The following is a 26,824-nucleotide window of genomic DNA, read 5'->3' as shown; positions in this document are numbered from 1 at the left end:
GCATGTGTGCTTACACCGCAAACACGAAGACACCCACAGCCGTGTCTCTAGATAAATGCTCAAATCTAGTTCAAAGGTCACCGCCTACTTGTAGGCATGGCCGGTATCGGGAATGATTGTTGGCAAAGAGGGCATCACGAAGGGCAACTAAGGCTGTGGTCCTGGTCTGGAGACAATAAGGAAACAATGTAAGGCCTCTCTTTTGTCAGTTATTTTCAACTCGGATATCCTTTAATGCTGTAGGATGGGGGAGGGGGTCGTTAGTGTTAAAGAGGAACTCCAGTGAAAATAATGTAATAAAAAAGTGCTTCATTTTTACAATCATTATGTATAAATGATTTTGCCAGTGTTTGCCCATTGTAAAATCTTTCCTATCCCTGACTTACATTCTGATATTTATCACATGGTGACATTTTTACTACTGGCAGGTGATGTCAGTGGAAGGAGATTCTACTTGTTTTTTTGGCAGTTGTAAACATCTGTTCTTTCCCACAATGCAACAAGGCTTCCACAGTGTGATGTCAGAACCATGGTCCTGACATCACACTGTGGGAGGGGTTTCACCACAATATCAGCCATACAGAGCCCCCTGATGATCCGGTTGTGAAAAGCATCATATTTCTCATGGGAAAGGGGGTATCAGCTACTGATTGGGATGAAGTTCAATATTTGGTTATGGTTTCTCTTTAATTACTTACCTGATCCAAAGTATAGGCAGGGCCGGATTTGTACTCTTTACCGCCCAAGGTCACTGTATCAGCCGCCCCCCTTCAGTATAGGTAGCCAGATGACCCCCTCCCCCCTTCCCTCCAGTATAGGTAGCGAGATGACCCCTCTCCCTCTTTCCTCCAGTATAGGTAGCCAGATGACTCCCTTGATCCCTCCTTTTCCCACCCCTCTTTCAGTATAGCTAGACAGCTCGCCTTCACACCGCAGCAGCCATCAGTGTCACTCATTTCTTCACTTGTCTCCAGTGCAGAAGCGTCCTTTTCCTTTCCGCCTCCAATGCTGCCAAAGTCCATAGTTGCCAGCCACAATGCAAACGTGCACAGAGAGCAAGGTGGCTGCTGCACAGGCGACTAGCAGCAGAGTACCGCGGTCAGGTGCTTGCCTGATCTCCCTGCATTGCAGCATTTGCAAGCTTGCAAATGCTTCACCAGTTTAGCCTGCTGCCTTGGTGCCCTTGCTCCTGTGGTGCCCTAGGCCATGGCCTAAATTTGGCCCTGAGTATAGGTCCCAGAAATTTGAAAATAATGTGTAAAGTAATGACGCCAGCACTGTACTGGATAATAATTAGGAGTCTACTGTATTAAAGCACGCTATACAGAACAGAACAATTCATATAGACAACTACAGTAACAGTTTTCATACTTTCACTGGTCCTTAATCCTAGCATAGCAGTAACAATGAAAAAAATGTTCTTGTACTGATAAGTGTTTGCACTGTCAGTAGTGAAGTGGTTAAGGGTAAGCCTTTGTAAATAATGGGTTCCCTGAGACTCCACTTCCCTGCAGTAGTTTGTCTCTGCCACATACTACAAGGTCATAATGGAAGTTTCACACTCAAGGCCAGATTGTGTATTAGTTTAACCTCTTAACATCTAAGGTCTATACATGTACTGAAGAGCTGTGCTACAACCAGCTGTTAATAAGCCTGCATTGTTCTACACAGTTGCCAGCTAAGTTTCCCCTTATTCGCATGATCAGTCGTCATGGAGGAAAGGAGGTGTGTGCGTGTGTGTTAGAGATTGCTCGAGCGGTTCGCCGGCGAACGGGGGACTCCCAACGAACTTCCCGGGTTCGCGATCGCAGAGAACCGCAAACTTTTCCGGAAGTTCGGTTCGCCCCCATAGTACATCATGAGGGTACACTTTGACCCTCTACATCACAGTCAGCAGACACATTGTAGCCAATCAGGCCACACTCCCTTCCTGGAGCCACCCCCCCCCCCTTATAAAAGGCAGGCAACATCAGGCTTTTCACTAACTCGTGTGCCTGCATTAATTAGAGAAGGGAGAGCTGCAGTGCAGAGACCTATAGGGAAAGCTTAGTTAGGCTCTTGTAGGCTTGTTAGCTTGCTCCTTGCTGATTCTTATTGCTAAAAAAAGCACCCCTCAACAGCTCTTTTAAGAGCTAATCTTGTTCTTGTGATCTATTTTTTTTTTGTGTGTGTGGCCCACTTGCATTATACACAGCCCTGTCAGTCAGTGGCAGCTGGCCTTTGGGCCCTTGGTGGTATAATTACTGCTGTGCCAGGTGCACATTATAATACCCATCACTGCATATACCTACTACCTATTGTTCTCTTCAGTGCACCCACCTACCTATGTGAGCGCACGCAGTGTCACTGTGTCTGTCCGGTACCTGTCTGTGTGGGAAAGGTGCACATTGTAATAAACCATCACTGCATATACCTACCTGTTGTTCACAGTGCACCCACCTAGCTACGTGAGCGCACGCAGTGTCACTGTGCCTTTCCGGTACCTGTCTGTGTGGGAAAGGTGCACATTGTAATACCCATCACTGCATATACCTACCTGTTGTGTTCAGTGCACCCTCCGACCTACGTGAGCGCACTCAGTGTCACTGTGCCTCTCCAGTACGTGTGTGTGTGTGTGTGTGTGTGTGTGTGTGTGTGTGTGTGTGTGTGTGTGTGTGTGTGTGTGTGTGTGTGTGTGTGTGTGTGACAGGTGCACATTGTAATACCCATCACTGCATATACCTACCTGTTGTGTTCATTGCATCCACCTACCTACGTGAGCGCACACAGTGTCACTGTACCTGCTCGGTACCTGTGTGTGTGTGTGTGTGACAGGTGCACATTTGTAATACCCATCACTGCATATACCTACCTGTTGTTCACAGTGCACACATCCTACGTGAGCGCACGCAGTGTCACTGTACCTGCTCGGTACCTGTGTGTGTGTGTGTGTGTGTGTGTGTGTGTGTGTGTGTGTGTGTGTGTGTGTGTGTGTGTCAGGCGCACATTTGTAATACCCATCACTGCATATATCTACCCGTTGTGTTCAGTGCACCCACCTACCTACGTGAGTGCATGCAGTGTCACTGGGCCTGTCCGGTACCTGTCTGTGTGTGACAGGTGCACATTGTAATACCCATCACTGCATATACCTACCTGTTGTTCACAGTGCACACATCCTACGTGAGCGCACGCAGTGTCACTGTACCTGCTCGGTACCTGTGTGTGTGTGTGTGTGTGTGTGTGTGTGTGTGTGTGACAGGCGCACATTTGTAATACCCATCACTGCATATACCTACCCGTTGTGTTCAGTGCACCCACCTACCTACGTGAGTGCATGCAGTGTGATATACCACTCCGTGCATACCTGTTAACTGCACCAGTGCATACCTTTCACTTTATCCCCCCCCTCCCCCCCGATATGGACAAAACAGGTAGAGGGAGGCCACCCGGCATGTCTGCGAGGTCGTGCTGATGTGATTTCGTGCGGCCCTGGACCAAAGTACAGTGCTCAGAAGAAGGCACATCCCATCAACTCCCAAGATTGTCAGGACGTGGTTGACTATTTAACACAGAACACCTCCTCTTCCGCAGCCACCAGCGCTACTACAAGTACCACATCCACTACATTTGACAGTTTGCAGGAGTTATTTGGTGGGGAAATCACTGATGCACAGCCATTATTGTTACAACCAGATGAAGGCGCTAAGCAAGTTACAACACCTCATATGTCTGAGTTAGGCGACACTATGGACGTAACGTGTGAGGAGGAGGATGATGAAGTACCTGCTGTTGGTGCAGTTTTGGAGGTGTCTGAGGCAAGCGAAGCTGGGCAGGATGATTATGATGATGACGATGATACGGATGCCACGTATGTTCCCAATAGAGGGTATGAACAGGGGGACAGTTCAGATAGGGAGTCAGAGAGGAGTAGGAGGAGACGAGTTCCTGAAAGAAGCAGGGGGAGCTCGTCATCAGAGACAGCTGGTGGCGGTGTCTGGCGCCATGTATCGCCACCTATGGACAGCCAGCCAACATGCCCTTCAACGTTAGCTGCTGATGCCACCATAGTGCCATCACCCCAGGGGGGCTCAGCGATTTGGAAATTTTTCAATGTGTCTGCCGTAGATCAGAGCAATGCCATCTGTTCTCTCTGCCCCCAAAAATTGAGCCATGGAAAGGCCAACACCAACGTAAGGACAACTGCCTTATGAAGGCACATGGAGAAAAGGCACACACTGCAATGGGAAGAGCACCTGAGCAAAAGCAGCACACAATAGAAAAGCCACCCACCTTCTCCTCTTCCTCCTTCAGGTGCAGCATCTTCAGCCGCTTTCTCCCTTGCACCTTCACAGCCAGCCTCCTCCACTCCGCCTCTGACCTTGAGTGGTTCCTGTTCCTGCCCACAGCAGCCAGGTGTTTGTGAAGGAATTTTTTGAGAGTAGGAAGCCATTTTCTGCCAGTCACCCCCTTGCCTGGTGTCTGACAGCTGGCTTGGCGTAACTGTTAGCTCGCCAGCTGTTACCATACCAGCTGGTGGACTCTGAGGCCTTCCGTAAATTTGTGGCCATTGAGACACCGCAGTGGAAGATGCCAGGCCGCAATTATTTCTCTAAAAAGGCGATACCCAAACTGTACTGTGAAGTTAAGAGGCAAGTGGTGTCATCTTTGGCACACAGCGTTGTGTCAAGGGTCCACCTGACCACATATGCCTGGTCTGCCAAGCACGGTCAGGGCAGGTACATAACTTAAACAGCCCATTGGGTCAACCTAGTGACCGATGGCAAGCAGGGAGTATGTGGCTGTGCAGCGGACCAATTTGTGACACCTCCATGGCTTGCAGGCAGGCCTCCTTCCACCTTCTCTCCTCCTGCTACATCCTCTTTGCTGTCATGATCCTCCTCCTCTTTGGCTGAGTGGCAGTTCAACTCTACTGGTGCTGCAATCTCGACTCCAGCTACACAGCCCCAGCTCCCCAAGGCTTATGCTGCATGCCAGGTACGATGGTGTCACGCCATCTTAGACATGTCACCCTGGAGCAGCTCTCCTGGCTGCTCTTAACAAACAGGTGGATCAGTGGCTGACCCCGCACCAGCTGGAGATCGGCAACATGGTGTGTGACAACGGCAGCAATCTCATTTCTGCTTTGAATTTGGGAAAGCTGACACATGTACCCTGCATGGCACATGTGCTGAATGTAGTCATTCAAAGATTTGTGTCAAAGTACCCAGGCTTAGAGGATGTCCTGAAGCAGGCCAGGAAGTTGTGTGGGCATTTCAGGCGGTCTTACACGGCCATGGCACGCTTTGCGGACATTCAGCGGAGAAACAAGTTGCCGGTGAGAGGCCTGATTTGCGATAGTCCAAATCGCTGGAATTTGACCCTGGTCATGTTCTCTCGCCTGCTAGAACAGGAGAAAGCTGTCACCCAGTACCTGTACAATTACAGTAAAAGGACACAATCTGGGGAGATGGGGATGTTCTGGCCCAACAACTGGACACTGATGGGAAATGCATGCAGGCTCATGCGCCCGTTTGAGGAGGTGACCATCCTGGTGAGTCGCAGTTAAGGCACCCTCAGCAACTTGATCCCGTACACTTACTTCCTGGTGCCGTGCGTAGAGTGGTGGATCAAGCTGTGGAGGAGCGTGAACAGGAACAGTTACGGGAGGAAGGGTTGTGGGATAAATTCTCATCAGAACCAGATGTTTCCTCAACACCTGCGGCAGCACAGAGGGGGGAGGAGGAAGAGGAGAAAGAGTCGTATGGGGAAGAGGAGTCAGACTCGGATGATGAGGAAGGTGTTTCTTTGGAGGAGGAGGCTGCGGCAGAAGAACAACCGCCGCAGGCGTCGCAGGGGGCTTGTGCTGCTCAACGTTCCCGTGGTATTTATCCACAAGAGGTGGAAGTATCAAGGCTGATTCTACATAAACACCTGTTCGCCTCCTCTTAACTCCACAACACTACAATTCCAAGAGTTATGGCGTATATGGATGCTATTGACCAGTTAAAAATCACAATTTTAGATTGATGTTCAAATGACAAAAGTAAATGCCAGAAAAAACGCTTCCTATAAAGTCCCTTAAAGAGAACCCAAGGTGGGTTTAAAGAATGTTATCTGCATACAGAGGCTGGATCTGCCTATACAGCCCAGCCTCTGTTGCTATCCCAAACCCCACTAAGGTCCCCCTGCACTCTGCAATCCCTCATAAATCACAGCCGTGCTGTGAGGCTGTGTTTACATATGTAGTGTCAGTCTCAGCTGCTCCCCCGCCTCCTGCATAGCTCTGGTCCCTGCCCCCGTCCCTTCCCTCCAATCAGCAGGGAGGGAAGGGAGGCAGCCGGGGACAGGAGTTCTGCAGGAGGCGGGGAGAGCAGCAGACTGACACTATAGAGATAAACACAGCCAGCTTTGACAAGCTGTTTGTCAGCAGCGTGGCTGTGATTTATGAGGGATTGCACAGTGCAGGGGGACCTTAGGGGGGTTTGGGATAGCAACAGAGGCTGGGCTGTATAGGCAGATCCAGCCTCTGTATGCAGATAATATTCTTCAAACCCACCTCGGGTTCTCTTTAAAAAAGTCCACAGACTAAAATTTCAAAGTTCCTTCAGCTCCCATATAATGGCTTCAGCAAACAGATTTCTTCAGATAAACAGAGATGGCCACCACCAGCACCCTTTGTGTGCCACTCACCGCATCCACTGACCAGAATGGCCAGTATGAGCCTTGGGACAGTTCCCGGGTCGCCCCCCACCTCTCAGATCAAATCAGCAGTACCTCCTTACAGGAAATATTCTTCTATGTTAAACCACCTCAAAGGAAAACTCCACATAGTATAATACCGTCCTAAAAACTGTTTATTAAAACATCCAATACACTCACATGGTCCAACAGGTTATGTTAGCTCAGAGTTTTACAACGGGCTCTCCCCTGTATAGGTGGCCTAGGCTGGTAGGCTTCCGTCCCGTCGGGCTCACTCCTAAACACCGCCGCGCGCTCGGTGCACTGAGGATTCCCTTCCTAGGTACGTCTCACCGCCTCCACGCCACTCCGTAGTGTGCTAATCCCGCTTCCGCATCAGGCTCCTCCCTATTGATTTCGTCACACAGTGACTCATCAGGCGGCATGGAGCCTAATGCGTACTGCGGAGATTCTTATGGGACTATCGCGCCATAACGCAAGCGCCCTACGCATTAGGCTCCATGCCCCTGATGAGTCACTGTGTGACGAAATCGATAGGGCGGAACCTGATGCGGAAGCGGGATTGGCACACTACGGAGTGGAGTGGAGGCGGCGAGACGGACCTAGGAAGGGAATCCTCAGTGCACCGAGCGCGCGGCGGTGTTTAGGAGTGAGCCCGACGGGACGGAAGCCTGCCAGCCTAGGCCACCTATACAGGGGAGAGCCCGTTGTAAAACTCTGAGCTAACATAACCTGCTGGACCATGTGAGTGTATTGGATGTTTTAATAAACAGTTTTTAAGACGGTATTATACTATGTGGAGTTTTCCTTTGAGGTGGTTTAACATAGAAGAATATTCCCTGTGAGGAGGTACTGCTGATTTGATCCGAGAGGTGGGGGGCGACCCGGGAACTGTCCCAAGGCTCATACTGGCCATTCTGGTCAGTGGATGCGGTGAGTGGCACACAAAGGGTGCTGGTGGTGGCCATCTCTGTTTATCTGAAGAAATCTGTTTGCTGAAGCCATTATATGGGAGCTGAAGGAACTTAGAAATTTTAGTCTGTGGACTTTTTTAAGGGACTTTATAGGAAGTGTTTTTTTTTATGGCATTTACTTTTGACATTTGAACATCAATCTAAAATTGTGATTTTTAACTGGTCAATAGCATCCATATACGCCGTGAGCGCCGCCTCTTGGAATTACAGTGTTACCGTGGTATTGTTCGTGGCTGGGGGGAAGAGGTGGACATGCCTGACGTCACTGAGGAAGAGCAAGAGGAGATGGATAGTATGTCTGGATCCAACTTTGTGCAGATGGCATCTTTCATGCTCTCCAGCCTGTTGAGGGACCCCCGTATAAAGAAACTCAAGGGGAATTGACAATTACTGGGTGGCCACGCTACTAGACCCTCGGTATAGGCACAAAGTGGCGGACATGTTACCAACTCACTTGAAAGGATGCAGCACTTGCCGAACAAGCTGGCAACTATGCTTTACAATGTGTTTAAGGGTGATGTCACAGCACAACGCAATAAAGATACCACTGCCAGTAATCCTTCTCCCATGTCCACGCAGGCAAGGACAGGACGCTCCAGCGATCTCATGTCGGACATGCGTACATTCTTTAGTCAAAGGCCTTGCCTTAGCCCTTCCGGATCCACCCTCCACCAATGCCTGGGCCGGCAGGTAGCCGACTACCTGGCCTTAACCACTTAAGGACCAGGGGTGATTTGGCTGATCTGTGCAGCGTGGGCTCTACAGCCCACAGCACAGATCAGCAATGAGGCTGGGCGATCAGACTTACCCCCTTTTTTCCCCACTAGGGGGATGTCCTGCTGGGGGGGTCTGATCGCCACCGGCTCTGTTCATTCAGCGCGGGGGGGGGCTGTTCAAAGCCATTTTCCGCCTCCGTCCCCTTCCGTGCCTCCCCTTCCTGCTATGGGCAGCGCAGGACGGAGATCCGTCCTGCGCCGCCTAGAACAGATGCCGGCGAATCAGAATGCGGCGATCCCCGGCCAATCAGAGGCCGGGGATCGCCGATCTGCCTTACGGCGCTGCTGCGCAGCAGTGCCGTATGATGTAAACAGCGGGGATTTCTTCCCCGCCTGTTTACATTATGTGTGCGAGCCGCGATCGGCGGCTCACACACTGTTCACGGAGACACCCTCCGTGAACTAGCATGGAAAGGCCGCTCTAACGAGCGGCCATTTCCATGCAAAACCACTAACGACCCTCCGACGCCTATCGGCGTTAGGCGGTCGTTAAGTGGTTAAGTGTGGATGTAGACACTGTGAGCAGCGATGAACCCTTGGACTACTGGGTGTGCCAGAGCTGTCCCAATTTGCCATCCAACTTCTGTCTTGCCCTGCCTCAAGCATCCTGTCAGAAAGGACCTTCAGCGCAGCTGGAGGCATTGTCGCTGAGAAGAGAAGTCGCCTAAGTCACAAAAGTGTTCAGTACCTCACCTTTATCAAAATGAATGAGGCATGGATCCCGGAGGGCTACTGCCCGCCCCAAGACTAAGTCAGTCCCCACACACAGCATCTCTGCCTGCACGGCGTGTGACTGCCTGCCCCAAGACTAAGTCGCTCCCCACACAGCACCTTTGCCCGCAGGCCGCTTGACTGCCTTCTCCGCCACCACCAACAGGGTCCAGGACTCCAGGTGGACTCCTGAATTTTTAAGGTGGCTGCTAGCAGCGGCCGCTATAATAATTTTTCTGGTGCATGTACATGCCTGCCTAATTTTTCTGGCTGCACTGCAGCTGCAACAACAAAACAAAAGGTGCCAATGTGCCAATTCCCCTTCGTGATCATTACCTTGCCGTGGTGAAGGGGCTTGCGTATGCAATAAAGCAATGACCGACGGCTATATGAGTGTCTCGGGGGGTGGCACACCAAAGATAATAAGATAGTTACTTCATTGTGGACAGACCAAGTTTGATCAGCTGGACAGTGACTGTTGTTCTATCTTTGAGCTACCGCAGCCCGGCGACCATATGGGCTTGAAAACCACCACAGCCTGCACACTCGCCATGGTGCGCACCAGTCCAGCACGACCGTCACTACGCAAACAGCTGTTTGCGGTGCGTTACAGAGTGAGTTTGGTGTGTCAGTGTCAAGCAGTACTCTAATTACACTCCCTGATTGATGTATACACATGAAAGATGTTTTAAAGCACTTTAGACCTGCAATTTAGCATTCAATGTGATTTCTGCCCTTAAAATGCTGCTTTGCGTCAAATCCAGATTTTTCCCCAGGACCTTTGGTGTCTATACCACTCCGCCATGCCCCCCTCCAGGTGTTAGACCCCTTGAAACATCTTTTCCATCACTTTTCTGGCCTGCATAAGTGTTTATAGTTTTCAAACTTCACCTCCCCATTGAAGTCTATTGCGGTTCACGCAAACCGAACTTTTGTGGAAGTTCGCGAACCGAAAATCGGAGGTTCGGGCCATCTCTAGTGTGTGTCATACACTACTAGATTAGACCTTAGATTCAAAATAGACATTGGAATCAAATTATTACTATTTTGGATTTACATAATTCCAGTATCTTCTGTATCTCTGTAGAAAGGGAAAACAAAAAATTCAGACAGTTACAAGACCATGGGTTACAGATGAACCACAATCACACAGGTCAGCGATTCTTTGTACATGGAGGTGAAAATATGTAACTACTTACACAGCAGTAATAGCACAGAAGGAGAAAGAGCGCCCTGCCCATTTGAGCTTACAGTCTAACGGCTAAAAGAAGAGAACAGGTAGGGGGAAGCTGTGTCAAAAAAAGTGGTGGTTATTGCTAGTTAAAGGGAGGGTTCAAGCAAAATAAAAAAATGAGTTTCACTTACCTGGGGCTTCTACCAGCCCCCTGCAGCCATCCTGTGCCCTCATAGTCACTCACTGCTGCTCCAGTCCCCCGCTGGCAGCTTGCCGACCTCGGAGGTCGGCGGGCCGCATTGCGTACATTTTTACGCATTCCCGCTAGTGCAGGAACATTAACACACACATTTTTATGCATTACTGGTTCAATTCGTAAATTGAACCAGTAACGCATTACTGGTTCAATGCGTAAATTTTTACGCATTGAACCAGTAATGCGTAAAAATGTATGTTAATGTTCCTGCACTAGCGAGAATGCGTAAAAGTATACGCAATGCGGCCCGCCGACCTCCGAGGTCAGAAAGCTGCCAGCGGGGGACTGGAGCAGCAGTGAGAGACTACGAGGGCACAGGATGGCTGCATGGGGCTGGTAGAAGCCCCAGGTAAGTGAAACTCATTTTTTTATTTTGCTTGGACATTCCCTTTAAGTGTCTGCTTGCTTGAAGGGCTGAGAAGGGTTGAAAGATAGTAAGCGAGGGTGAATGATGTGAATGATGCCTTTGGCATTTGGTGTTGCAGCCAATCTTTATATTGATACACAGGAACTGTAACCCTGAAGAATTATTTAAAGTTTGTCCAAAGTACAGGCTAAAATGTATATTATTATTGGTTTATAAAGCACCAACATATTCTGTGGCACTGTGCAAAGTAAAAAACATGCATGGGGTACATAATCATACAGAAAATGGTATACACCAAATACACACTGCTATACCCTGGTACGCATACAGAATTGGTAATTACAGTGACAAATGTAACATTGTGAATAAAATGATGAAAACAAGTATAACAAATTGCATGACACCAAATGAAGAGCGAATTTCCAAGACACAAAAGATTGAAACACTTAATCTTACTAGTCAAAAACAAAAGAATCTCTTGTTTAACAGTGTGGTGATTTTTTTCACCACCATTTTATCACCATTCAGTTAATTGTAAATATATTATCTATACCTGCCCCCCCTCCCCCCCCCCCAAAAAAAAAAAAAAAAAACACATTTTATAAAAATCAATAGATTAACTAAGTAGGTAGTAGCTAAGCTGACCATGGTGAGGTTACCCATATTGACCATATACCTCCCTAATCCACAACAAATGTAATTTCTTTTTTTTAAGGCTTGTGTCTGATGTTGTTAAATGCACTGTAAATCATGAAGGATCTGTCAGGAGGAGTAAATCATTGATTGCCTTTAGCTGTGGGAGCACTTGGGGCTTGCCACTACAGTGAATCATCACTGTACAAGTCATTTTGTAACTGAATGCCATTACCTATTATCTTCCCAGTTCACTCTGTAGAAGATTGTGAAAATCACAACAACAGTATCATCTTGGTGTTGAATATATCCTAAATGATTCTCTTTTTGTTTCTCTTTAGTTCATAAGTTTGCATAAATCAAGAAGTGCAACTTCTATGTCCTATCCCTTTGTATTATACCTGCTTTATTAGCTTGACTGCAGTGCTATGATGAGTGCTGAGAGCAGGGCTGTTACACATTCGTAGGGATTTTGACAATGTGTATTCAGTGTTGTTTGGCAATGTGTATTCAGTGTGTGGCATACTCACACCATTCTCACTAACAAAGTAACCAAGTGACCCAAACAACTAGGAAAGTATAGGGGACTAAAAGAGACCGAAAAGCCCTCTTACTAAAAAGCAATGCTTGGTGTGATTTGCCTTCTGAAAACGAAAGGTACTTGTGAGAATTCAGCTTTAAGTGAACATCTGTGGCTACCCACAATGCACCACTAATGAATATGCAAATTATATCTATGTCCCAGAAACCAGGCTTACATCCAGAACCACTGTTGTATAGCAAGTCTATAGCTTCAAATTTTACAGAGCCACATCAACCCCACATGTAGACAGCCTTTTTCAGACTTTTTGGTCCTCTTCAGTACATGGCAGGGATTGATATGGTTGTATGGGATAGGGCTTGGACCAGTACAACAGAGCAACCAAGCAGCTCGGGATGAACCAAACCACTAGGAAAGTATAGGGGACTAAAAGAAACTAAAAAAAACCCTCCTACTACCAAGCAATGCTTGGTGTGATTTGCCTTCTTAAAATATAAGGTACTCGCTAAAACAACTAAAAGCAAAGTATGGCTGTATGCACAATGAAATAATCAGCTATGTTTGTTTAATATAGTTTCCTAAATTACTTGGCCTGCATAAAAATGATTTGAGATGAATTTCTTTGGGAGAGTAAAAATATCAGCATATTATGCTGAAGGTGACTATTAAGACATGTATGGTATGTATGATTTATTCATATATTACAGTATGACCAGTTTTGCTAATTAATCACTTCCATACATTGGTTATTGAAATCCACACCCTGTGTGTGGCCACTTATTCCTGCCAGGGTGTACATTTCAATCCCTGCCGCAGTGCCATCCGCTCTCACCATTCTCGTCGCTGCACCCAATCGCTCTCCTGTCACGCTGACAACAGAGCTTCGTGATATCGGGCAGAATACTTTCATTGGCTGCTGACCCCGTGTTTGCTGAGAGCCAATCACAGCAATAAAGTATTAAAAGGGCATGGATGTCTCTGGTCTTATAGGGGCCAGAGCTGCACGGGCCCAAAGTGGTTGAATAAGATGAAAAAATATGTGGTATCCTTTGTATTGAACTGCATTCTGTTAATCTCATACAAATATAATTTTCTTTTACCAGTACAGTAGAATCATGTTCTAGTAAACTTCTGGCTATAGTAAACTCAGTCCCCAGGTCCCGACCATGTGCCTGTATATACAATACAATGTAAGACAAATTAGTAATCTTCTGATATAGTAAACTACTTGGCCAGGTCCCTTGAAGTTTACTATAAAGGGATTCTACTGTATTACAATGCTAAATTCATACCAGATTTAAATGTAAAGAGAATGAACCATATGCAATTACCTTTTCACCTGAGTTATCTCCTAGGAGATGACATTCATCTACTCTAAAGGAAAAATCAGGCAAAAAAAGGTAAAATCAGCGTTACTCACCTGGGGCTTTTTCCAGCCCCTTGCAGCCGACTGTCCCACGCTGATCGCTCCGCTCTCCGCCGCCATCCTGGGCTCTCTGCACGATGTTCAGGTTGACCTCGAGGTCGTCCTTACTGCGGCTGGGTGAAGCGCCGCTGTCAATCATGACCACGTGGTCCGCGGTGTACTGCGCAGGCTGATTTCTCTGCCGCAGTAAGGACAACCTCGAGGTCGGCCTGAACGGCGTGTGAGGAGCCCGGGATGGCGGCAGAGAGTGGAGCGATCAGCGTGGGACAGTCGGCTGCAAGAAAGCCCCAGGTGAGTAAAGCTGATTTTACCTTTTTTTGCCTGATGTTTCTTTTAAATGAACGTTTCAGCATTTTACAATTGAAAAGGTACCTAAAAGTTGGTGAAAAAGTACTATTAAATTTATTTTGAGTGTTTTCTTGCTTGCTGGGGGTTTAAAATGCATTTTAGGACAAGGTATGGAAATGTCACCTAGGAGAAAACTAGTATATTATTACATTAAATTAGAAAAATGCTTTATGTAGCATTGGTATGTTATTCAAATGTTTTTCTTTTTGAATGAAAAGGGCTTATTGCCTCCCAAGATTATACATATTTACACACCAGGCTTAACATCTTTCTCTTCTTCTTTGCAGAACCATCGTGCCATGGAAAGTATTTAGACAGTGCCTTCATGAAGTCCATCAGATCACATCTGGCCTAGAAGCAATGGCCTTAAAATCCACCATTGACTTAACTTGCAATGACTACATTTCTGTGTTTGAATTTGATATTTTTACAAGACTGTTTCAGGTATGTTGTGTTTTTAATACATCCCACATACCATATATACTCTGCTATAGGGCTAGAAATTTAGGTCTGACTCACTAAGGCAAAGCATAGGGGGGTCGCCTTACACAGTTTTTTAACTTAAAGCCGCAGGTCGGGGCGCCTCTTTCTAATAATTGTGCTGCAATTGGCATCACCCCCCCCCCCATCTCTTCCAGGAAGTTTTTCCCTTACAAAATCTGTCCCCTCTCAGCTTTTAGCCCTCCTACCTCTCTTCCCCAGCAGCTGTAAGCCCTCCTGCCTCTCTTCCCCGGAGGCTGTAAGCCCTCCTGCCTCTCTTCCCCGGAAGCTGTAAGCCCTCCTGCCTCTCTTCCCTGGCAGCTGTAAGCCCTCCTGCCTCTCTTCCCCTGCAGCTGTAAGTCCTCCTGCCTCTCTTCCCTGGCAGCTGTAAGCCCTCTTGCCCCTCTTCCCCTGCAGCTGTAAGCCCTCCTGCCTCTTTTCGCCTGCAGCTGTAAGCCCTCCTGCCTCTCTTCCCCAGCAGTTGTAAGCCTTCCTGCCTCTCTTCCCTGGCAGCTGTAAGCCCTCCTGCCTCTCTTCCCCCACAGCTGTAAGCCCTCCTGCCTCTCTTCCCCTGCAGCTGTAAGCCCTCCTGCCTATCTTCCCCGGCAGCTGGAAGCCCTCCTGCCTCTCTTCCCCTGCAGCTGTAAGCCCTCCTGCCTCTCTTCCCCTGCAGCTGTAAGCCCACCTGCCTCGCTTCCCCTGCAGCTGTAGGCCCTCCTGCCTCTCTTCCTCGGCAGCTGTAAGCCCACCTGCCTCTCTTCCCCTTCAGCTGTAAGCCCTCCAGCCTTTCTTCCCCAGCAGCTGTAAGCCCACCTGCCTCTCTTCCCCTGCAGCTGTAAGCCCACCTGCCTCTCTTCCCCTGCAGCTGTAAGCCCTCTTGCCTCTCTTCCCCCGCAGCTGTAAGCCCTCCTGTCTCTCTCCTCCCGCTGCAGCTGTAAGCCCTCCTGCCTCTCTTCCCTGCAGCTGTAAGCCCTCCTGCCTCTCTTCCCCGGCAGCTGGAAGCCCTCCTGCCTCTCTTCCCCAGCAGCTGTAAGCCTTCCTGCCTCTCTTCCCTGGCAGCTGTAAGCCCACCTGCCTCTCTTCCCCCGCAGCTGTAAGCCCTCCTGCCTCTCTTCCCCCGCAGCTGTAAGCCCTCCTGCCTATCTTCCCCGGCAGCTGGAAGCCCTCCTGCCTCTCTTCCCCGGCAGCTGTAAGCCCACCTGCCTCTCTTCCCCTACAGCTGTAAGCCCTCTGGCCTCTTTCCCGACAGCTGTAAGCCCTCCTGCCTCTCTTCCCCAGCAGCTGTAAGCCCACCTGCCTCTCTTCCCTCGCAGCTGTAAGCCCTCCTGCCTCTCTTCCCCTGCAGCTGTAAGCCCTCCTGCCTCTCTTCCCCGGCAGCTGTAAGCCCTCCTGCCTCTCTTCCCCGGCAGCTGTAAGCCCACCTGCCTCTCTTCCCCTGCAGCTGTAAGCCCTCCTGCCTCTTTCCCGGCAGCTGTAAGCCGTCCTGCCTCTCTTCCCTTGCAGCTGTAAGCCCTCCTGCCTCTCTTCCCCTGCAGCTGTAAGCCCTCCTGCCTCTCTTCCCCTGCAGCTGTAAGCCCTCCTGTCTCTCTTACCCCGCAGCTGTAAACCCTCCTGCCTCTCTTCCCCTGCAGCTGTAAGCCCACCTGCCTCTCTTCCCCTGCAGCTGTAAGCCCTCCTGCCTCTCTTCGCCGGCAGCTGTAAGCCCACCTGCCTCTCTTCCCCCGCAGCTGTAAGCCCTCCTGCCTCTCTTCCCCAGCAGCTGTAAGCCCTCCTGCCTCTCTTCCCCGCAGCTGTAATCCCTCCTGCCTCTCTTCCCCGGCAGCTGTAAGCCCTCCTGCCTCTCTTCCCCGGCAGCTGTAAGCCCACCTGCCTCTCTTCCCCTGCAGCTGTAAGCCCTCCTGGCTCTCTTCCCCTGCAGCTGTAAGCCCTCCTGCCTCTCTTCCCCGGCAGCTGTAAGCCCACCTGCCTCTCTTCCCCTGCAGCTGTAAGCCCTCCTGGCTCTCTTCCCCTGCAGCTGTAAGCCCTCCTGCCTCTCTTCCCCCGCAGCTGTAAGCCCTCCTGCCTCTCTTCCCCAGTAGCTGTAAGCCCTCCTGCCTCTCTTCCCCGCAGCTGTAAGCCCTCCTGCCTCTCTTCCCCGGCAGCTGTAAGCCCACCTGCCTCTCTTCCCCCGCAGCTGTAAGCCCTCCCTCCTGTCTCTCTCCTCCCGCTGCTAACCCTCTTTCCCCGTGTGCCATCTATACTGTGTTGCAGAGATACATTACCTAATCCACCGCCAGGCGCCATGTCTTCTGCTCTCCTCTTCGCTCATGCCGGTGAACGTACAATAGCTGCACTCTCTTCGGCTCCTGATGTCATGTGACTCCCGATGTCACATGACACTGGGAGCCGGAGATAGTGACTCTTTTGTATGCTCAATGCCATGAGCGAAGAGGAGAGCTGAAGACACTGTGCCCGGCCGGTGGATTAGGTACTGTATCTCTGCAAACCCGCATATATGGCACATGTGGAGAGAGGGTTAGCAGCGGCAGGAGTGCTGACAGCTACAGGGTGGGTTGATTTTGTAAGGGAAAAACTCCCTAGAAGAGGGAGAGAGGGGAGGACAAATGGAGCCGGCAGTAAGTTTGCCAAAAGTAAATATTTAGGAGCCAGCCCCACTGAAAAATAAAAAACACATACAAACAGGTATGCTAATCTGAAAAAAAAATTATGCCAGCTGTCATGTCATATGCCCTGGCCTTGAAGTGAACCTTAACTGAGAGGGATATGGATGTTTCCTTTTAAACAATACCAGTTGCTTGGAAGTCCTGCTGATCTCTTTCACTGCAGTAGTGGCTGAATCGCACACCTGAAACAAGCATGCAGCTAATCCAGTCTGACTTCAGTCAGAGCACCTGATCTGCAGGCTTGTTGAGGGGCTGTGGCTAAAAGTATTAGATACTAAAGATCAGCAGAGAGTCAGGCAACTGATATTATTTTAAAAGGAAAAATCCACATCCTTCTCAATTTAAGTTCCCTTTAAGGAGCACTGTCACTTGGGCCACAGTACAGGACTGATACTGTAAAGGCACATCTCCAGCGGCTGGGGAAGGGGGTAATACTGGACAGGTGCCGGTTGCAATTGGGAACCAGAAGGTGTAAATGTCTTCACCTGGGGACCAGGAGGGGTTTAATAGCTGCTCTTCGGGCAGCAGAACATGCAGTACAGACGTTACCCCTCCTGGTCCCCAAGTGCAGAGCCACTTCAAGCCTTAACTTTACTGGGCTGACTTATACTTGAATCTTTAAAAATTCCAGCTTAAGGGGGTCAAATTTTGGGGTCGTCATATCCATGCAGTTGACTTGTATCTGAGTATGTACGGTATATTTTTTAGAATCTCTACAATTTAGTTTCTTTGTTATAGGATTACCAGACATTGCACTGGGCCTAACAGGAAATAGTCCCACTGAGGTTGACAGGTAGAGAGGCATAGATTGTGAAATGGATAGTGACCATATGCACTGTATACACACACACACACACACACACACACGCACTGTACACGAGACACACACACACACACACACACACACACACACACACACACACACACACACACACACACACACACACACAGATGCACTGTACACCACACACACACACACACACACACACACACACACACACACACACACACACACACCCAGATGCACTGTACACAGCGCACACACACACACACACACACACACACACACACACACACCCAGATGCACTGTACACAGCACACACACACATGACCAGATCCACTGTACACGGCACACACACACATGACCAGATCCACTGTACACGGAGACACACACACATTCATATTAAGGACACGAAGCTGTGGAAATGGAAACGAAAAAAATATCATAAAACTGTGCTTCAGTCGGGTTTGAATAAGAAAAGAATGTATTCTTCAGTAGCTTTTTTGTGCCCTGCTTCTTAGGGCCCGTTTCCACTAGTGCGGTGCGAATCGCTGGGATTCCACCGCTGACAAAATCGCATGCGGATGCGATTCCGCATGCGATTTTTGCCGCGATTTCGCATGCGATTTCGCATAGGCAGGCTATGAGCGATTTTAACCATGTCACTGCCTGGTTCAATGTACATTAGTTTTAAAAACGCATGTGCGTTTTCCCTATTAAATACATAGCCTGCGAATCGCCTGCATTCCTCACGCAGGCGAATTCTGCAGGCCCTACCGTGCAGAAAAATCCTGCACAGAAAAACGCACCAAAAAACTGACAAGTGGAAACAGTCTCATCCACTTGTATTGGTTATGCGAATCCGCATGCAGACAACGCATGCGGATTCGCTCTAGTGGAAACGGGCCCTTACTGATTTTGTATTTAAATTTGTATTCAAAATGTTTGGTTTACCTTGCATTAGACAGCAGATTTACAGGTTATTAACTACCACATTGTAAGGTTGATTTGATGAAGACATGAAGGAATTTCATTTTTATTCCAAACCTCTATTAATGTGCAGTGGAGATACTATTTTTTTTTTTTTTGATTCCCAGATAATAGGCATGTTTGAAGAAAAAATGTCTTCATTTCATTAATCTTCACTGCATTTCTTTTTAGTACATTAGCCTCTGTATTATTATCTACAGTGAGGAAATTCAAGAGATATAACTTTTAAACAAAACCGAGAGCTACACCTTCAAAGAACGGTTCTGTAGCAGATCTACCTGTATTGGAACATTTCTCTTTGTACATTGGCCTTCACCTACACTGCCAGGCAAGGTCAAGCACTCAAGCATTGTGGTGCTTACTGCACTTACATTCTACAATCTTTAGTCTGCCCTGGAGGCGCGTTGTTGGAGAATTTGATTTTGTCTGAAACAGAAAGTAGTGAATCAGCTAACACTTCTTATTCCAGCTATATTCTTTGTTGCTTGTCAGTCAAGAAACATTGAGGGCCTTTTTCCACTAGCAGTCGCTAGCGTTCACGCTGAACGCTAGCGATTGCTGAATCGCAAAAGGTAAAAAATAACCGGCGATTTCCCGACGTTTGCGATCGCGATTTTGCTATGCTATGCACTGCATAGCAAAATCGCGGCAATAATCGCTCCGCCTCGCGATCAGATCAAAAACGAATCGCGGTAGTAGAAATGACCTACCGCGATTCCTATGTTAAAAGCAAACTGTAGCGATTTTAAAAATCACTAGCGGTTTGCGGTTTTGCGATTCAGCCATCGCAAACGCCGTAGTGGAAAAGGGCCCTGACTGATTTGTCTAACGCAGTGCAGTGATGTTTTTAATTAAACAAACCTAATCAAAATAACATCAGTTTATTTTTCATTGCTTCTTGAGTGCAAATAAAGCAAGTAGGAAGTCCTATTTAAAACGGTAGAGTACTAAATGTGTAATAAATACACAGAAAAAAAATGTATGTTTCACTAGGGTCACATATTTCTCACTTTGAGATGCAATACTTTAGGCTAAAGTTAGCCACTTTTACCCTGTGCTAGTTGTTTTGATGCTGGTCCCAATGTGTATACTGAATGATGTATGTTTTGCATAATCAACATGTCCAGTGTTGTGCCTCAATTATATTTTGAAAACATACGTTTGCTTGTTATCACAATTGTCAAAATGTCACCTACAGTCAACTTTTTTTTTCACCCTCTCCCTTCCTCTTATCTCCTACCTGTCATTTGAATAACTGGTTTATACCAGGGACGGGCAAGGTGAGGAGGAGGGTCTTGCTTGGTTAAGGGTCCTGGTTTGTGTTAAGTAGGGCATGGGAAGAAAAAAAAATGGAAAATACTCTTAAAAAAATGAAAAAAAAAACAACAACATAGAGGTTGTTTCTTCCTTATCTGAGATAGGAGCAGAAAGTTTGCATTCCAGGCAAAGTATAGTAAAAACATGACTGGCCCAAGTAACAGAGATGCATAAAAGAAGTGACTGACTCAGAAAGTGACCTTGAAAATGGCTGCTTGGAAGGAAATGAAGAAACAAGCAAGGGATACCGCTCCACTGTACCGTGGCAGACAGTGCAGGAACACAGGCAGCCGGGCCCAGGTAGTCAAGATGTGAAAGGAAGGAAGGTCCGCACCAATGTCTCCAAAATCGATATATCGGTATATTTATTGAGGACGTATCCAGACATATGATTAAGGACTTGGCGTCCGAAACATGTTAGTCGAGTGTTTTCTGTATGTCTGGATACGTCCTCAATAAATATACCGATATATCGATTTTGGAGACATTGGTGCAGACCTTCCTTCCTTTCACATCTTGGAAGGAAATGGGAGGACACCAGCATATTAAGCTTTTTTTCCTGGGGTTTCTTTCAGCCCCTAGAAGTCTGTATGGTGCCTCGCTGCAGTTCTGTTGTGCTCCAGTCGTTTTGCGGGTTGGCAGCTTCTGCACACGCGCCTCTTGCGACCGTGTTCCCTGCCACAGGAGCACAGTCGCAAGAGGCCCACACAGAAGGTGGCAATCATTACGGAGGGGATAGCAAGAAGATTTGAGCAGAGCAGGACTTGAGACGGGGGCCACGTGGACTTTTAGGGGCTGGAAGAAGCCCTAGGTAAAGGTTAATATGCTGGTGTCCTCTCTGATTTCATTTAAAGAGAACCTAAAGTAAACTTAAAAAAAAAAAAGAGTTTCACTTACCTGGAGCTTCTACCGGCTCCCTGATGGCCATCGACTAGCTGAGTCGTCAGGAATAAAACTCAGACGCTGCGAGGGACCGGAGGATCATTCCAGGATGGCGCAGGCACAGCGCGGCTGCAGGGGGCTGGTAGAAGCCCCAAGTAAGTGAAACTCTCTCTCTTTTTTTTTTTTTTTTGTTTACTTTAGGTTCCCTTTAAAGTGGATCCGAGATGAACTTTTACTCATTGCATAATTGTGTTCCTTTCCTATAGTTTATAGGGCATTCCTCAAGCCAAATACTTTTTTGTTTTTGTTTTAATACTCTAATTTCCTATAAACTAAATAAGCCCCACCCACAGTTTTCAGAGAGCCTTGGCTGTAGCAAGGGCTCATGGGAGTTCAGTCTGGGCAGGAGGAGGGGGAGGTATTACTAGCCAGATTTTTCAGAGGCAGAGGGAAGGAGGGAGGAGGAGGGAGGATTAGTTTTTTTCAGTCTGAGTGCTGATGGTGCAGATAAGCCTGCCTCTGTCTAATGCTTACAAACAACATGGCTGCTGTCATTGTATCACAGGAAGAAATGCAGACAGATTTGCTGTTTAAACCATCTAAACTGTACATAAGATATATAGACAAGTTACTTGTTGTAGTTAGTTTTTAATCTCGGATCTGCTTTAAGAAAAAGTATAGGGTCAACTAGAAAATTAGTTTTTAACGCTACTGTTTTTTTTAAAGTGAGTGCCATGCGAAGCAAAGAGCCTGCGAAGCAAAGATGATTGGAAATACATTTTTGCATCCTTCAAAACAATGAAGCTTAACCTTTGTCACTTCCTTCATGCCATTCTTGGAACTGGCACAGAAACCCATGATTGCAGTTTAAACGTCTATTTACAATATTTTTTTTTATCACTTTAGGTAGCTGTAGACTTTTTTTTTTTAATAAGGAATTGCCTGATGTAATCTGCAATGTAATCTTTTATTTGCAATAATATACCTTTTTGATTCTAGATGTGTTATTGACTTTAATACAGTACAGTACTCCATTAGCAATCTCATTGAAACATGTTTTGTTTTCTGATCTATAAATAACTTTTGAAAAGCTGTGAGATTTCTCATTTCCTTCCTACATAATTGATAGTTTTTTTCCCAGGCACATAATTTAGCAGTATGATTCCTTTTGTGGTCCTCCTATTTTTTTTCCTATTCTTGAAAAAAATAAAACTTTAAACACTGCAATACTTAGTTACCAAATTTCTCTCTATTGTCTGAATGTTGTTAAACGTGAAAGCCAAGCAGCTAATCTTGATCAGAAAGTGCTGACTGACTGTTAGCGTTTTCCTTTATTTTTATGAGTTAGAGATATAAATAGTCCGCATTTCAGTCCCTCTTAATAGTAGCGATACAAACAACAAGTTTTGGTATTCCCAATAGCTACCCCTATTACAGGTTAACAGCAGCAGAACTAAACACAAAGAGTTTCAAGGCTACACGTGCATGTACAGTATAAATGCAACTTTTTATTTAGTTAAATGACACAAGGGCAATCCTTAATCCATAAAAGTAAGACCATCAAGGTTAAGTACAAAATTGACAACAAATAGGCTAAAATAGCCGGTTTTGGACCACATGTAGGTAAAACTACACCTCACTTGTGGCTGCCATACATAGACATGTGACTATGGTAGGGATTAGCTTGTGAGCCCCTCTGAGAGACGGTTAAGTAAGCCCCATATAAATACTAAACAATAATTCCTGTCCCTTGCTCCAATAATGATTGTCATAGTGTCAATATTTTAACTGACATCAGTGTTCCTTCTGCTTACAGCCTTGGGGTTCCATATTGAGGAACTGGAATTTTTTAGCGGTGACTCATCCTGGATATATGGCATTTTTAACTTATGACGAGGTCAAGGCACGTTTACAGAAATACAGCACCAAACCAGGAAGGTAAACTGAATTATTTTCCTTGTGGGTTTTCGTTCCCACTTCAAAGTCTCCTGAACATCCTACATAATGTTGTTTTTCCTGTTGTGTCATTATCTAGATCCCTTTATGTTCCCACTAATGTGTTTGTGTGTGTTAAAAAAAAAAGTTTATTCTAACGCATTTAGATCTTCTTTGGTTATTTTTTTTTTCTTGTCTCAGTTACATTTTTAGGTTGAGTTGCACAAGATTAGGACAGTGGGCTATTGGTTATGTGACTGGTGATGGGAATATTCTGCAGACAATACCGCATAACAAGCCATTGTTTCAAGCACTGATTGATGGCAGTCGGGAAGGATTGTAAGTATGAAGTAGAGACATTATTTCATCATGTTTACAAAAGGTTTTGAATGCAGTTAAAAGTTTGGTGGTTGATGACTTGGATTCATTTATATGGCCTTTGTGCACAGACCGGTTTAGTGGCAGATATAGTCTAAAGTAAACCCGGCAGACATAATAGCCTTTGTTAAAAGAAAAACAAAACCTAAAAAACTGTGCGCAGTGACGGATCTCTGAATGCACTCCTGGTAACTAGAAATATCCTGCACCTCATCTTTTGAGCAAATCGACCAGCTGCTTCATCAGCATTTAAAGGAAACCAGAGACGAGTAATAGTTAAAGTTTTATACATATATGGGGCTTCCTCCAGCCCCATTCACATGGATTGCTCCCATGGCGCCATCTTCAGCTTTCTCCAGGTCCTGTATCTGGTCCCATAACTTCGGCCAGTCGCAGACAGTCTGAACATGCGCTCTCTCAGCGGAGAATAATACTGTGCCTGCCTGCACAGTACTATTATCCGCCGGAGAGGGCGCACTGCGCACGCTCAGACTGGCTGCGACTGGCCGAAGTTATGGGACCCGGTACCGTAGCTGGAGAAGGCTGAGAACAGTGGCATGGAAGCGATCCGTGCGGATGGAAGCCCCATATATTTATAAAATTTTAACTATTACTCATCTCTGGTACACTTTAATAGATCACAGAAGGCTGGAGCTAAAAGTGAACTTGACAACAGAATGAAATCTTCTGTCAGCGGTAAATGTCACATGGCTGATCAGTCTTTAGAAAAGAAGAAAACAGTAGTTTTTAATAGTAACAAGATTTATGGATTCACCAATTTCTTGGCACTTGTTTCCTGAATAGCTCATTATTTTGAAATAAAAAGTTCTTCTATAGCAGGGGTGTTCTTAGACCCAGAGCCATATCACTGTTCTTAAGATTGCTAGGGGGGCCCACCTAGTGAAAATAAGCATAGTGTTTGCTGATTGCCACATGTTCATGCTAGTTCTATAGCAGTTATTATAGTACCACAAGAAAATGACTGCCAAACTTTGGTAGTCATTTTCTTGTCGTCCTATAGTAATTGCAATGGGACTACCTAAAGAGGTCAAAGGGCCCTAGGGCCACTTGCTGGTAAAAGTGGGGAGAGCATTTGAGGGCCACTGAAAAAGTCTCGGCAGGCTGTATATGGCTCACGGGCTGGACTTTTCACACCCCTGTTTTTAGTATGTTTATAGTTTAAGCATACTCTGTCCTTCAGATCTTTTTTTAGTGAGCCTAATCTCTACCTCTGACCCCATTACATTTGAGAAAAGCGCACAAAAAGGTGTTTATTTGGGGAGGGGGGACAATAGGAGGCTTCCAAAAAATCCACAGTTGTAACTTGGTCCATAATTTGAAATCATATGGCTCCAAAGAAAATATATATACAGTGGCTTGCAAAAGTATTCGGCCCCCTTGAAGTTTTCCACATTTTGTCACATTACTGCCACAAACATGAATCAATTTTATTGAAATTCCACGTGAAGGACCAATACAAAGTGGTGTACCCGTGAGAAGTGGAACGAAAATCCTACATGATTCAAAAAATTTTTTACAAATCAATAACCGCAAAGTGAGGTGTGCATAATTATTCAGCTCCCCTGAGTCAATACTTTGTAGAACCACCTTTTGCTGCAATTACAGCTGCCAGTCTTTTAGGGTATGTCTCTACCAGCTTTGCACATCTAGAGACTGAAATCCTTGCCCATTCTTTGCAAAACAGCTCCAGCTCGGTCAGATTAGATGGACAACGTTTGTGAACAGCAGTTTTCAGATCTTGCCACAGATTTTCGATTGGATTTAGATCTGGACTTTGATTGGGTCATTCTAACACATGGATATGTTTTGTTTTAAACCATTCCATTGTTTCCCTGGCTTTATGTTTAGGGTTTTTGTCCTGGTGGAAGGTGAACCTCCGCCCCAGTCTCAAGTCTTTTGCAGACTCCAAGAGGTTTTCTTCCAAGATTGCCCTGTATTTGGCTTCATCCATCTTCCCATCAACTCTGACCAGCTTCCCTGTCCCTGCTGACGTGAAGCACTGCCACCACCATATTTGACAGTGGGGATGGTGTGTTCAGAGTGATGTGCAGTGTTAGTTTACAGCCACACATAGCGTTTTGCATTTTGGCAAAAAAGTTCCGTTTTGGTCTCCTCTGACCAGAGCACCTTCTTTCACATGTTTGCTGTGTCCCCCACATGGCTTGTGGCAAACTGCAAACAGGACTTCTTATGCTTTTCTGTTAACAATGGCTTTCTTCTTGCCACTCTTCCATAAAGGTAAATTTTGTGCAGTGCATGACTAATAGTTGTCCTATGAACAGATTCCCCCACCTGAGCTGTAGATCTCTGCAGTTCGTCCAGAGTCACCATAAGCCTCTTGACTGCATTTCTGATCAGCGCTCTCCTTGTTCGGCCTGTAAGTTTAGGTGGACGGCCTTGTCTTGGTAGGTTTACAGTTGTGCCATACTCCTTCCATTTCTAAATAATCGTTTGAACAGTGCTCTCCGTGGGATGTTTAAGGCTTTGAAAATATTTTCGTAGCCTAAGCCTGCTTTAAATTTCTCAATAACTTTATCCCTGACCTGTCTGGTGTGTTCTTTGGACTTCATGGTGTTGTTGCTCCCAATATTATCTTAGACAACCTCTGAGGTCGTCACAGAGCAGCTGTATTTGTACTGACATTAGATTACACACAGGTGCACTCTATTTAGTCATTAGCACTCATCAGGCAATGTCTATGGGCAACTGACTGCACTCAGACCAAAGGGGGCTGAATAATTATGCACATCCCACTTTGCAGTTATTGATTTGTAAAAAAATGTTAGGAATCCTGTATGATTTTCGTTCCACTTCGCACGTGTGCACCACTTTGTATTGGTCTTTCACAGGGAATTCTAATAAAATTGATTCATGTTTGTAGCAGTAATGTGACAAAATGTTGAAAACTTCAAGGGGGCCGAATACTTTTGCAAGCCACTGTGTGTCTGTCTCTCTCTCTCGCTCTCTCTCTCTCTCTCTCTCTCTCTCTCTCTCTCTCTCTCTCTCTCTCTCTCTCTCTCTCTCTCTCTCTCTGTATATATATATATATATATATATATATATATATATATATATATATATATATATATATATATATATATATATATATCCATCTAAAATGTTATATACGGTTAATTTTAATAAAACTTTGATGTCATGCAACTATTTGACGTGTCACAGGCCACTTCTTTAGATACTCCAGTGATCAACATGCTACATTCTGTGTCTAGCTATTGGATGCAATCTTCAAAGAAACAGGGTTATAGTGCACATCTGGAATATTGTGTGCATCCCACAGGCCAACAAATCTATGTAAATACTACAAAAGGAGGATAAATAGTATCAATTCAGTTCCACCCCACAACATTCATGAAAATACAAAACAAGCAAAGGGGTTTTAAAGGAACAGCATCAGTCTTTTATTCTTTATAAACATCAGTTTCCTTGATTGCAGTCATATGAACAAGGTATCCAATAGAAGTCTATATAG

The 26,824-nt window shown here is 46.4% G+C and overlaps 1 protein-coding gene across 3 annotated transcripts in view; it reads left to right on the top strand.

The window, feature by feature from the left end:
• CBLB (Cbl proto-oncogene B) overlaps window positions 1-26,824 on the top strand; it is a 234,863-nt gene that overhangs the window by 102,396 nt on the left and 105,643 nt on the right. For all 3 annotated transcript variants that reach the window (XM_068268455.1, XM_068268456.1, XM_068268454.1), the window contains exons 4-6: window positions 14,175-14,331; window positions 22,817-22,938; window positions 23,137-23,274. In XM_068268455.1, coding sequence (XP_068124556.1) covers window positions 14,175-14,331; window positions 22,817-22,938; window positions 23,137-23,274 — 417 coding nt within the window. The remainder of the gene's footprint in view (window positions 1-14,174; window positions 14,332-22,816; window positions 22,939-23,136; window positions 23,275-26,824) is intronic.

This window comes from Hyperolius riggenbachi, chromosome 2 (genome assembly GCF_040937935.1).
Source record: "Hyperolius riggenbachi isolate aHypRig1 chromosome 2, aHypRig1.pri, whole genome shotgun sequence".
In the NCBI taxonomy this organism is placed as follows: Eukaryota; Metazoa; Chordata; class Amphibia; order Anura; family Hyperoliidae; genus Hyperolius; species Hyperolius riggenbachi.
The sequence above is the reverse complement of the archived record's forward strand: the minus strand, read 5'-3'. Positions and strand labels throughout refer to the sequence as shown.